Source organism: Epinephelus moara, chromosome 11, assembly GCF_006386435.1.
Source record: "Epinephelus moara isolate mb chromosome 11, YSFRI_EMoa_1.0, whole genome shotgun sequence".
In the NCBI taxonomy this organism is placed as follows: Eukaryota; Metazoa; Chordata; class Actinopteri; order Perciformes; family Serranidae; genus Epinephelus; species Epinephelus moara.
In genome coordinates, this window is record NC_065516.1 from 31,148,295 (window position 1) to 31,162,871 (window position 14,577).

A 14,577-nucleotide genomic window follows, 5' to 3' on the forward strand; every position below is an offset into this window, starting at 1 on the left:
GAGAGCGTACAGTCAGTACGTTGACATGGCATTAGAGAAAATCAAATTGTGTTATTCTGAGTAAAATTTGACTTTCAAAAATAAATGTAAACACATTAGTCTGACCTAAATCGTAGTGAATAGAACTTCTCAAAGTCGGACTAACACACCCAGATAATGTGACTGGGAGTTGAACTACTCCTTCATGCATTACATTAAGTCGGAACCAAACTGGCTGAGGTGCTCTGCCGTGCTCCACAGTGTCCACAGCTTTGATCCGGAAGTCGAATAGCATTAAATGCGTAACAGAAGAAGCTTTAAACAACATGATGAAATCTACAACCAGAACCGTGCATTTTCTGGAAGGACGAAATGCACAGAGCTGTAAAGTTGTCCGCCATGGTACCAGTTTGATGCTAGCTAACTGTGGCTAATTTGTTTGTGGATTGTTTAATCTGCGATGTTATAGGTCAACCAGAAAAAGGTCCAATACTTATAAGCTTAAAGGAGGCATATTGCCACCTATCGTAGAGGAGTCATACATACTTCAGTCAATAAGTCGATTCCCCTCCCGTGCTTGTATACTGGGACAAGGACAGTAGTCCAATTTATTGGCCTAGTCGAGCTGTAACCGTAGCTCAACTTAACTGTGCTTGTAAATGTACTGAGTGTTCCAGGGTTTCCCTTGCTATCAGAGATGTCTGGTAGAGAGATGTGCCAGTTGGTGGGTTAGTTTGACGATTAAGGGCTGAAAATATGACCATGAGGAAAACAAATATGGTTTTGGGATTTGGTGCACATATTTTAAGAGTGACAATGTTATTGAGATAGTTGAGATATTTGAGATTGACTGTCATCTAAGGCTTCAGACAATGTAAGACCAAAGTAAGTGCTGTGATAATTTCAGCAGTTCCCTACTATTACTGTCACTGTATAGTCTGTAGCCATTAACCCTTAAACCGGGTGCGTTTTGGTTTAGGCAGCATCAAAATAGGTTTCTAATATCTGCTAAATATGTCATTACATTGTAGGCCAGGTGATTGTTTTATAAGCAGTGATGATTTGTAAAATAAAATTTAGCATTTAATGTGTCAATGGCAAAGTGGTCTTTTACGTAATTTACCATGTGATGAACTTAAATCATCAACAGCTTCTAAAGAAAAGAAGAATATAGATGTAAAATAATCATGACGATAACTGTAGGTAGCAAAACACAGATTACACATTGGATGACTCTGCCTTTTTTCAGTTTTTAGCTTTGTGTTTTATTGTACATGATGTCTAGTGACTCTGATTAAGTAAACCTAAATAAATATTACTGTCATCCACCAAGATTTAACATCTGATTTCAAAGTTGAGCTGAGTCACAAATGTGAACAGATGACTCCCTGATTCATATCAGTATGAGCATCCCTGTTTTCTTGTAGTTTCCATCCAAAGCTTTTAAAAGGAAATGTGTGTTAGTTTTAAAATGATAATGGACTGCTTTAGAGTTAAGTTGCACTAATCAATACTTGTACATGTGCAATAGGTCAAATGTGAAAGCTGTTGCATATAGTGATGAACCCACAGAGAGTTATCACCCAACTCTGCAGCCTTCCAGCTCATTGTTTTGGTTTTCTGGCTCACAACTTAGCTGTTATGGTTGAGTCTCAGTGTTGTCATCAACCCTGTCTTCAGCCACAGCAGGCAGCTGTTCTTGTCAAAATAGCTCTGATAAATCCATAGAGTTTTTCCACTGGTACTTTTTGCTGTGCCGAGTCAAACCATGTCACACTGATTTGCATTTCCTTTACAAGTTCAAATGAGCCGAGTTGCGCTCAAGTTGGACCATCTTCGGAGTTGTGCCGAAGCGCACTCACCTGCTTTCAGTGACGTCAGAAGGGCTTTGTCATTATTATTCAGCGTCAGCATTCAGTGATGATTCACCGACTTGTTTCAATAAAATGCATCACAAATAAAACTACATCAGGACCCATCAGCTTTCAGTCTAACAATGACAATGCCTGTAGGAGCGAGGGCCAGTATTTTGGGCTAATCCGTTGTAACCAGCGGGTGTCCGGGCCAAGACTTACTCTTCCGTGTGTTGGTATTTTCGGTTAATCTCTGTAATCCGATATCTGCATATGACTGCAGATACATTTTTTAAAAAGCTAATATAAAGCTAACTCATTGTCAGACAATAGCCAGTTGGTTCCAAAATGACATTTAGGCCAGTACTTTCCACCTACCGTTCAAACGTGATTGGTCAAGAGTACTCAGACTGCAAACAGACACCAGAACACTTGTGGTACCAAAATCTCATCCCACGGATTCTGCATACATACAGATTAAAAATAAAGAAACTGTCAGAAGAGAGATGCATATTTCATGTACAGCAAGCTAGCTATTGACTGAGAGAAAATAATTTAATTCACTGTACCGTTCAAAAGCTGCTTGTAGCTACCTGCAACTGTTGAGGTGGATTTTTTTCTTGCATGTCAATTAACACACGTTTAATGTCATCAGGATGGCTTTGTCCATTTCATTTGTTGCTGTTGTCCTTCATGGATTTCATACGCTTCAGTGATGATCAGATCTTCGTTGTTTACAAAATGTATATTCAGACAGATTATGAGAACTGCAAATATTTTATTTCTTCACTTGAAGAAAAAGGGGTGGAGCATCATTCTGAGATGCTGCAAGAAAGCAGGAGGAGAGGGACACATGGACAGCTAAACCAAATTATACTTGATATGGGCTTCAAAATGGTTTGGATCCTCTAGGTATGTTAAATGCTATGAAATTGTAACCCTAGTCCTGGACAAGCTGGGAGCCATAGACCAAGAAAAGGGTAAGGAGGAGGCCTGCATTCTAGTAGGCTTAGCAGAGGAGCTGCACATGTTGGTGTGATTTCCCTCTCTTTACATCAGTATTTGTTACAGTCTCGAAAACGACTTTTTTAAGAATTCTAATTGTTGCTGTGCTCCGAGTCCTGTCAGAGATCTTAAAGCTTTTATGTTGAGCACATAGGGTGTCTTAAATAGCTGTACACAACAGTTAAAGCATTAATATGAGGCTAACAACTATTTGCTCTGTAAAGATGCAGTGGAGTAATGGCGTCATTAGCAGAGAATGAAGTCACGCTCCCCCCGTGTGTTTTGTAGTTCAAGTTTCTCTGTGGGTTGTCGTGGTAGCTGGCTGTGCGCAGGTTACTGCTGATATCGGGATGGCATTGTCTTGGAAGCATAGCACCCATCTTCTTGTTTCTACACTTTCTGCGTTACAGCTTAGCCAAGGAGGATGTGGGTATAATGTTTACAGCTAACACTGTCACGAGCACGAGCCACTCGTCCTTGAGTAGATGCACGCTTCCTTCTGCGCTGTTATATGATTGGCAGTTGTAGTTAGATAGAGACAAAGTAGTTTTACATGGGGTCATGAGTTCTGGAAAGAGAGTTTTTCAAATGTAGTTTTATTTATTTATTTGCGCTTTGAGCAACACAAGCTGAGTACCATCTAGTTCCATTATATTGGAGAGAAGGCAGACATACCTGCAGCCGTTTTCTCTGACTTGGCAACTCACACCAAAACAGTCTAGATTGATAAATAGCACTACAGATGAGAGAAAAAACATGTAGTTTTGATTTGGGGGTGAACTGTCCCTTTTTAAGATGTGTCTTTGAGTTTCAAGGATATGTGCGTATTCCAAAGGGCAGTACAACAGACCTAAGGTAACTGGGATGTAGAGATCCTGGTAACATGAAAAAAAATGCTGCTTTTCTTGAGATCTGGTTTGAATTGACGCTGGGAAATTGGTCAGTGGCGTATTCTGATGTGTTGACGCGCATCAAGATACTGCCAGTGTGTGGGCTTTAATCGAAAACAATGGATGTGGGCCTTTTGTCGCACGTCATGCGTCGCCAATGTGTGCTGCCCTTTAGAGCTCTTTCCTGTGCATACTGAGTTCTGTGGAGTCTGAATCAAACGCTGTAAGGAAAGCCAAACAAACCATGCATGCTCATTAAATGGTCTGTTGTCATTTCAGCTAAAGGTGAGAGCTCTGCATAAGGTTGTTGGCTTCACTTGTATAACAGCAGGCTTGGGATTGTGTCGTCTGTTACAAACCTCTTCTCATTTGCAGCTGCTAAAACACCATCTGTGTTTTTATTGATAAGGATGGCTAATGTTATTGTGTATTCTTCAGGGTTCTGCAGCAGCTGTGGGGATGTTACAGTGGTGACATTACGCCACACAGGGCTGTGAGAGGTTGATTGATAATTTGTTTACAACTAGTCCTGTGTGGTTGTACAGTTGAAATCCTAAATGTATCTGCAGTTTTTCTTACATGTACATCTAATACCCAGGGGTGTAACAATACACGCATTCCCATTGATCTGTTAGGTACACATTACAAACTGAATGATACACAGACTACACAATACACTGTTACAAAACACTCTGCTCCAGTGAGACAAACTGGGAGGCAGCTAAGCTAGCTTGTTGCAAGATGGTTAGCAAAGTCATTACCAGATCAGAAATAGAAGATCCTCTGATAATGAATAGGTCTGACCAGACCATGAGGGCGATTGCGAGAAAGTGGTGGACAAAAATGCAAACAACGAGCTACCGCACAGCTACAGACTCTCCTTAGCACCTAACCCAGTAGCACAGTAGCAAACATGACCCCCGAGCCATACTACAAGCCGCTGCACAGCCACAGATTCTTTAGCCAGCAGCACACATGGTTGCACAGCACAAACCTTCGAACCAGGATACAAGGGCCGCCAAGCAGCTAAAGCCTCTCATTCTGCAGCTAACGTTATGTGAAAGCACACACCCACAGCAGTGAGCAGTAACTGCAGGCGGGCCAGGTAGGCGATTTGGCCGGAAAGACTGAAAACTACGTCAGTGATGGCTGTTCTATGATTATGGCATTTAACAAAAAATGTTAATTCATGTATATATTAAACTGAAAAAGCTGAGAGCTTGTTAGATGTAGCAAACTCACAGCTGACACAGTGGGCAAAAGAAAAGACACTGATACTATGCGCTCTGACTTTGTAGTAGTACGTATGGTAGGGGTCATGTTAAGGGTGGCTCCAGGGTGCCATCGAGCAGGCTTTTTATCATGTGATTTCGCAGTTTCCCCCTGTGAGCTTGTGGCTCGGCACGCATCCAGTAGGCGAGGGTACGCGGCGTCGATCGCTCCAGATCCGCGGCCCTGTGTAGCGCTGCGCAGATGGAGTCTGTGGAAACTGGGGGTAACAGAGAGCGACATGATAGACAGAAGTGCTCACTCTGTGCACAGCTAAATCTGGGGACTGAAATGTCCCACGAAGGACACAGCACACTGTAGTGTTGTCACGGTACCAAAATTGGGACCCACGGTACGATACCAGTGAAAGTATCACGGTTCTGAGTAGTATCACGATACCACAGCAAAAATTAGGCAGATGTGCATTTTGTCATTTATAAAAAGATAAATCACTTTTCTATAATACATCACTGATATTTCAGTGGAATAAATTACTTACTGACTTATTCGTACTTCAAAAACAGCATCAATAAGTGATGAACATAGGGGGGATCAAAATAAAATAAATAAATGAAATAAAAATCAACCAGCCACCCTCCTCCCCTGACAAGTAAAGAACAGTCCCTAAAGTGCGGTGAGGTTTGTGGACCGTTACCTGCCACAAAGAGAGAAATGTGAACGGCTCGTTTCTCCTCCAACACGTCACATACCTGTGTGCTGTCACGGCTCGGCTGTTCAGGTACTTTTGGAAGAGGAAATTATTGGACCTGGAGCCAGGCTTCTCGGTCGCCGGTAAGCCGTTATCTTGCGGGGGCCATAGTGCTCCGCCTCATTCCTGTCTGTGACCCCCGTTCAACCCACAACTGTCAGGATTCGCCTTTCGTTTCTGCTGCTGGTTGAAATCTGTACTCTCACAGCGTGCTCCTGAATGATTTCTTTTGCTCGCACAAAACTATTTTTAGTAAAGTAAAATGCTCGCACCGTAGAGCTCTGTGGAAAACAAATCACTGTAGCATATAAACAAATCTAGCCCACAAGTAAAAAGAAATAAAAAATAACTTTCACTGCGTAAAGATACTCAGTAGCTCAGCTAATACCTAAAATGTCACCGGAAAACAAACCACTGCAGCAGCATATTGAGTGCCAGGTGGCCAGCGCGCGCCATTATTTGACGCCGCATGGACACTCACCCTCTTATGATTGGACTTTGAACTTATTCTACAGTAGTGAGGTACCATAGTACTATGGTACTCCAACATTATGGTATCATATGTACCGTGGTGTTTTAAGTGCCGCAGTCTACCGTTGGTACCAGTATACCGTGCAACACTAGCACACTGTAATACTGTTGTGATTGCAGGTGGACTGGGTGTTGTTGTAGTTCAACAAGACTAATAGAGTGGGAGCTCGTCTGATGAAATTGCCTAATTAATTGCATCAAAACCATTTCAGAAGAGTCTCCTGCTTTAACTTTTATTATTATCATTATGATCCCATCACTCAAACCACATTAAGAGGTGGGCCTCACATGGCCACGTTCTTCCAGCAATGTGAACGCCAGTGTGTCCTGGACCACATTGTGTGCACCTCTATTACGAAATAAGATTTTACTCATTGTAAATAATAAAGACTTTAAGTGTGCAAGCAGCATTGCAATCCTCTCCATGGGAGGGAATATTACGCGTTATTACTAGACATAAACAGGCTCATAGAGTCTTTGGGGAAAAAGGAGTGTCAGTTGTGGATGTTCAGTTGATTTGAGCAGCCTCTTTGAACACATTTCTAAAGTTCAAACCTAAAATGCTGCTCACACAGAGGCACTTATATATCCCAATGATGCTCTTTTTGTATCGCTTTTTATCCACACTGACATCACTAATTGAAACTGCTGGCTGCTGTTAGTTTTGTGTTCGCTGTGGTTCACTGGTGGGGCACTTACTATACTGACAGCACTGTGTGGTTGTAGTGGTTCAAATGGAGCATAATGCAGTGTTTTTGACAGCTGGCATACACAAAGCAGAGCATCAGAAGAAGTGGACCGGGCTTTATATATCAGAGAAAAATCCAATCCAAAACAGTCAATTGGTCTGAGTCCTGATGTGCACCCTGTCATTGAATTCCCTATCATTAAATTGCCTCTGCTGGTAGTCTTGAACCATAATTATCTAACTTTACTATCCAGTAATTTTCATCAGAATCTGACACTTAACCGTTAGGAAAGGTCAAAACATTCTGAATATTAATAGAAAACACAAAGTTAATCATGCAGGTGTGAGAGCCTCTAGGTCACATGTAGAGGTCAACTACTGTTAGTGTGCCACCCTAGTATACCCAGTGTGGGGACCATGACATAACATGCATGTCCTTGGTGTAAAAGAGGTCTCACAAAAACAGCTAGTACCTGATATGATCTGTTAAAACAGCAAAGTAAAATATCAAAGGTCAGTCAAAACGATACCAAAACATACCCACGGTGCAACACAGTGTTGGATTGTGCTGTTTCAAACTTGGTCTTTGTCGATGAGAACATGTAATCAGAGTTCTCAGTGATTGCCCATCAGTGCATAATTTTGACAGTCATTATTCACCTGGAAAAAGATTTTGTTATTGACGCAGTGTTGAATTTGTTTCCCACAGTTAATGTAGCAAGGTTTGCAGGATTTGATCATGAACTCCAGCTGATGGCCACAAGATTAAGTTGCCCCCTGTGGCCACTTAGTTTTATCAGGTCCCTCTTGAGATTGAGACTGTGTGTCTCAATGAGATTACCCGTCTAAATAAAGGTAAAATTAAATTTAAAAAAATCCCAGTACTGTGTGCATTTGCTAACGTTACAGTTCTACAAACATCCTGATTCATTTGTGTCTTTCAGGTAAACATTTTATGAAAACAGCAAACAGTACTCGACACCCACTAGCCAGGGCATGAGACAAACAGCATCCTCTTGTTCTTGTGACAATAGAAAATGTGTTTAGGACAAACAGATCTTCCCCAGGATGCCTAAGGGATGAAAGGGGTTGTGTATATATGTAGAACTATTGCTTAGCAAATGACAAACTGAATCGAGTGACCCCGACTGAGCAAGTCTTCATGCTGTTATCACGGAGAGGAGAGCTAGTTAGCTGTTAGCTGTAAGTAGTTGCAGTAGTAAGCAGAGCTCTGTGGTGTTTGGCTAACAGCTAATAGTAAACGGCAGTTTAATGTGACAGTGCAGCCATGTAACGTTACTGAAGCACTTCAGTTCAGTGCAGTTTGGAGATAATGTTGAAAATACTTTGAGTTTGGGCTTACAGGCACTTAATGTCATTGTTTCCATTTTACCAAACTTGTCAGAGATGAAAGTCAGTTAACAGATCGCTTATGCCTGTCTTTACCGAAGTACACTGCTAAGATACTTGCACTTTGATAACAATCAGTGTATGTGGTTGTTATTGATTACAAAGTGCATCACATAAACCAAACAGAACAAATCTGAAATATATCCTGTATCTTTTAGTGAGTGACTAGTGACTTTTTTCTACAGGGCAAGCAAAAAAAAAAAAAAAACTTATTTCCTTAAAATTTTAATATTGTTTTTTATTATGCCACTGACAACTATAGATGATAACAAATTAAAGAAACAACTGACTGTGAGATATCTGCGAGAGAATATACCATATGTTTTGAAAAATATTTTCATTCTGTTGATGTCTTGACATTTATTGAAGTGTCACAGTTAATGAAGGCTGTGTTAAGCTGCATTAAATTGTCCTTTCTGTGGGCCATTGTTTTACATAAACTTACATTTGGACCATCAAAAATGTGCTTTGGCCACTAAATTTAGGGGCTTGGTTGCCTTTTGGATCAGTGATGATGGTGATGTCACTAGTTTTGGACAGCTCTGTCGCATCTTTAAATGAGAGAAATTGTTTCTCCGTTGTTAGTGTCAGTTACCTGTTTGTATTATTGACACACACAGTTGTCAAACAATTATTTTGTGACAGTGGTAACAGTAAGCTCTCATCTGCTGCATTTTTCAGTGCTCACCTGCAAGGAAAATTAGACAAAAATGCCCTTTTAAATGCCACAGATTACAAGCTAAAGTATTATTTTGCACTGCTGGTGATGCCACAGTCTGCTGCCAGTCCTGTGTGTGTACAGATTGCCACAGACTGTGCCATGTGGCCATGAGGAGAGGGATGCTCTGTACATACTTCCTCTCCTTTTGCTGTATGTACGAAAACCTTGTCACCAGAAGTCTTTGATTCAAGCATGCCTTCCCTCTTCCCCGCTGTGGTCTGCCTCCCTTACATGTAATTATACCACCCCAAAGACGTGAAAAATTTTACAAATGTCAAAATATGTTACATTAATAAGTGCTTACAGTTGTTGCATCTAATAATAGTTAGGACAGAGCCGAGACGATGGGATGAGCAAAAGCAGGTTCAGTCTTGTTAAGTGATTGCTCTACTTGTTCTGTTTCCTGTAGTGCTGTTGGTGGCATTTCCAGATCAGAATCTCCAGGAAGGCAGCTTAGCACCGCGACAGACTGGCAACACACTTTTTAAAAAGTTGACTGCACTGTAATTTCCGCGAGAATCCCACAAGAACATGGTGAAATCTTTTGTCATCAGTCCAAAATGGTGGCTCATCGTGAGACTCCACAAATAGCAGACTGATTTAGAGCTTTGGAGACGGCTTGAGCAAAATTATGAGTGTCAGAAATGTATGAGAGGAATCCCACAGGGTGACTGCTGCTACTAACCACAATTACAAACCACCAAATTCCAATATGACATGAAATTAACCAGAATACAGTGGCAAGCTAGCGTAAGGCTTCTGCTATGGCTTTACAATCATCATCCTCCTCTTCTGAGGTTTCAGTGCAAAAAGAACTGCCAGCGCTATGACCAGAGCTTGTTTGTTTTGTTACATGTACATGAGAGCAGAGCAGATAAATGACGTTAGTTGACGACATACTGCTTTAGTCTTCCTCTTTTTCTATCTACATTGTAGCTCTGATTCATCAGGCATTCACTGAACCATCTGACATGCCTCTAAATTGGTCAGAACAGTCTGACATAGTCTGCAGCCAAGACTTTATAACGTCTGTTTTGCACAGTGTGAAATGCAATTAAGTTGCAAAATATTTATTGCACAGTTTTATACAGTATTTGTTGCTTGGCACCTTCTCCCAACAGGAACGTTTAGTGTTATTGAGCATATTTCTAAAAGCCAGACATTCAATATTCAACCACCTTTTAGTCTGAGCATAGACCGCCTCAGGCTGGTGTGTATATTATGTTGTAGTTCTTAGCCAGGCCTTTCACATTTATGTGTATGAACTTGGCACGCTGTTGTTTTCGGCTGTTACTGACGGTGTCTTTCCCTCTTGTTGTGCTTTCTTGCAGGGACCAGTTATTCTCCACAAGAAAATTCTCACAACCACAGTTCCCTTCATAGCTCCAACTCACATTCTAACCCAAGCAAGACCTCAGACACAGTAAGTGTTGCCTCGACATTAGCACATTGGCAGACGATGGACCAAACATCATTTTCCCACTACAACAGTCTGAATTGTTTCTTGGTAGCAGCTGCTGTTCTGTAGTTTCACAGCTTTGATATTTTTGTCGTGTACTCTTGATATAAAGACCACTATTTCGATAACATCTTGGAAGATGGTCTATTTTTTAATTGTCAAAGGAAAACTGTGCGCAGGGATTAATGCAGACATCATTTAATATGTTTTTTAAGATAAATAAAAAGTCCATTCTGGCATGATTGAAGATTTCTGCTTGCTTTCTTTCCCGTCTTTTAATGTCTTTAATTTTGTTCCCCTCTTACCCTCATTTGCTGTTTTAATTGCCACAGAAAGTCATTTCCAAGTCATCCCATTTGGTTAATAAATGTGATTTAATCAATGATAAATAAGGCATTACATTACAATGCTGATGTTAAAGCAGACACAAAGTGGGTCTCTGTAATCCTGTTGCTAAGCACGGCACCACCAAGGAGAAAAGCCTGATGCAGCCGTTTCATTATCTGCCATCTGAAGTGCACTTGTTGAACAGTGCCGATAATCTGTGTTTTGCCACAGAGTGGGATCAGTGACACTGTGTTTTTGTGAAGTTATCTCCAGTTTGCCTTTGCCTCGGTAATGGATAAGCTCTAATTTTCTCTTGCTATGTGTTTGCCTTACAATGTTGACAACACAATGCAGCACTGGTTTACACTGTAAATTCATAACAAATGAGCACAGAATGCCACTCACGATACAATGGACCTTTTTGAATATCAAACTGTTTCACTTTGGGGAAGAGTCTTGAGCTGTCTCTGAAATAAGCCTTCCCTCCCACTTACAAAGCTTCTGTGGATATCTCTTGTACATTTCAGATTTCATTACAAGCTCTTGCATCACACCCCCTTAACACAGGAGCACACAAGTGCTTTCTGTCTGGCTGGCCTCATGTTCCTAAATATTTGCTCTTCTTCTCAGCCTTATGAACCCGGCGACGACTGGTCAGAGCACATCAGCTCGTCTGGAAAGAAGTACTATTACAACTGCAGGACAGAGGTGTCCCAGTGGGAGAAGCCCAAAGAATGGCTGGAGAGGTAGCTATAATTCCTTTACTCGAACCACTCGATTGTACGCCTTTTATTTCAGGCAGTGCATCGTAAAGGTCGATACATGGCTAATATATGTTTGCATGCTTGTTTCTGTGTTTACAGAGAACAGAGGCAAAAAGAGGCAACAAAGACCGCGGTTGTCAACAGCTTCCCCAAAGACAGGGACTACAGAAGGGAGGCGATGCAAGCGTCGGCAGCCCCTGGCTTTACTGCTGCTAGTAAGTCTGCTGCTACTGATATCAGTGCATTGCATGTCTATATATTTTGCTACTTTGCTTGGCTGGCCCAAAATGTCACAGATGTACAGATCTACCTGAGAGGTAGTGCAACAATTGTGGTTATTGATAAGTCGATGATGACTGTTGTTGAGCTGATCTATGGCTGATGAATGCTAAGAACTGCTTACCAAAAGACTGAGACTACAAATGCTGAACCACGCATGCCTCTGTGGCTTTTAAGCAACATACTCTGCCTGTGCACTAAAACTAATCTGGCGATCAGACTGATTGATTGCACCATGTTGGGCCGAATTCATTCCAGTCTTGATAGAATGATTATGCATGATATGGTTAATTATTCTCATCAGTTTTCTGCTGATTAAATTGCAGTCTGTTCTGATTAACAACGGAAAGTATTGTGGTGTGTTCTGAGCGGTGGTTGCTTTACAACCCAGCTCATGAGGTTTCAGTGCAAAGCCACAGCTTACTTCTGCGTTTCCTATGGAATGACAGCTTTGCTTGGTGGGGGTGGGGGTGGAGATTTGGTTATAGCACTTGATTTCAAAATAGATTTGGTGACTAGAGCTTCCCCTGAATTGATTGATTTAATAATGTTTAAAAGTTCTCAACTTCCCCATGTAGTATCCCAAATTTAGCGTTTTCCGTAAGCCCCTTTTACACTGCCTCCTCAAAGTGGGAATTTTGTGCTGTTAGTCCACCTCTTCACAGTGTAAAAGGTACAATTTCAGAAGGGTGACAGTGTTGTCTCGCCTTTAAGCCGGCTCCTGAGGTACTAACTGTGTCTGTATGAATGGGACAGCTGGCAGGACGGGATCATGGGCAGCACAAGTGTGACGTTTTGACGACGTGTTACATGTGCGAACCACAGCGGGGAAATTCAGAAAGTAGCTGATAGTAGTTAGCAGCTAACTCAAAGAAAATCAGTGGCTAAAAATATCGCAAAACAACGAAAATGAGGTCCAGGAGCTACTTACCCTCCAAGCAGAGGAGCAAATCAGTCACTGCATAACAGGGACAATAAATGATTGGCCATCTGTTGCCATAGTTATTGTGTATAAAGTGCTGCTGACATGTATGTTACATGTCCTGCAAGAGGCACACACTGTGTGTGTGTTACGTCATGCCCATCACATCTTTAGCTTTCATGATGTTGGCATGCTGTTTAAAATGACACACATGGAGCTGCGTGATGCCGTCGTCATTTGGTTTTGTGTAAAGATTTGAAAATGGCATAAAGGAGCACCTAAGTAGCGTCCCTGTAGCGCAATCTCTGTGTGAATGGGCTTAAGTTTTTCATTCAACCTGCATCATAAATTAGCATTTCTCTGTTTCAGATGAATTCATGTTTCTATTTTGGTGCAGTCACAGGCAAAATTCAGTTTTCACGCTGGTTTGCAGGGGATACCTACCAACACAATCGTAATTGTACTCTGCATGTACTCATTCAGTTTGTGCTCCTGTCTGTCTGCCAGAGCTATAAAAGTAGAGACCATTTTGTGATGGGATCTCTTCCCCTTCCCTGTTTCCAGCCCCCTTGCTTGGACTGCACCCATCTTCAGACTCAGCCTTCACTTTGATCTGAAAACACCTGTAAAGTTTCGTGACTGCATCTTCCATGATTACGAGGCTATTGTGTTCAAAGACAGACAGACAGACAGACAGAGACAGACAGACATGTAAACACCTGCTAAAGTACTCAGAAAGGCTTCTGTGGTAGTCCCTAATACAATAGGTGTCTCCAGGACACACAAGATTCACAAGCTGAAAACAATACAAGCCGTTGCAACACAGCTGGTAAATAAATCTGTGTATCTTGGTTGAAATAGCCGATGTGTGAGGCTCCTTGTCTTTGTATATTTCCACAATCTTAATATCTGTTCCCCAGTTCAGGTTGTTCAGACACACATTGTTGTGGCAGATATCCCAGTCCCAAACAAGAAGTAGAATTGCATCACAGCAGTCAGACCTGAAATTAAACCTTCTCTCAGGTACATCTGTCGTCTGTTGTTTTTAAAAGAATCACCTCAGGCTGCTGCAAGGCAACTCCAGGCAAAATGTTGCAGAGTATTTTTACTACACAGTGACACGCCTCTGTTAGAATATTCCCAAACTACTTGAGCTGTCGCTGAATAGATGCCATTTTTCATGAATAACCTGTTTGTGAATACCAATTCACCACTCCCAGAACACTTCCTGTCAGACAGACGCGACACAATTGCGTTAATGGAGAAATGTTTTTGTAAGTTATTATTATAGAAAAACAACTAACAAAGACGCAAAATGATTATAAGGTTAAGTGTTCTTGCTGCAGTCATTATTTTGTGATGACCTGCCATCACCGTGGCAACCCCGTCCATTAACATTGCCTGATTTATCAATGAAATGAGACTGTCACAGCAGGAGACCCTGTTTATTTGATGTGGAAAGCCAGTGTCCATGTGTAGAGCTACTGTTAACACTTGCCACACATATTTCATAATAAATGCTTAATTTGATGGCAGGGTGGGCTTTTTTTAGGCTTGTCAAACCTCAGACGTGCTTGTAATGAAGATAGGTCTTTTGGACACAGGGAGGGCAGCTTGCCCACAGCGTCAGCACTGACCACAGCTGCTCAGCCCTGTTAGTCCGGTCTATAGCTACACACTGTAACAGCAATCCTACAACAGGAGCTGTGCGATGCATCTATGAGACGAGGTGGACGGAGAATTTCTGCCCTCATGTCTGGATGTTGTAAAA

The 14,577-nt window shown here is 41.6% G+C and overlaps 1 protein-coding gene across 2 annotated transcripts in view; it reads left to right on the top strand.

Moving 5' to 3' along the window:
* waca (WW domain containing adaptor with coiled-coil a) overlaps nt 1-14,577 on the top strand; it is a 29,914-nt gene that overhangs the window by 2,267 nt on the left and 13,070 nt on the right. For both annotated transcript variants that reach the window (XM_050057014.1, XM_050057015.1), the window contains exons 4-6: nt 10,387-10,478; nt 11,472-11,587; nt 11,705-11,820. In XM_050057014.1, the coding sequence (XP_049912971.1) occupies nt 10,387-10,478; nt 11,472-11,587; nt 11,705-11,820 (324 nt within the window). The remainder of the gene's footprint in view (nt 1-10,386; nt 10,479-11,471; nt 11,588-11,704; nt 11,821-14,577) is intronic.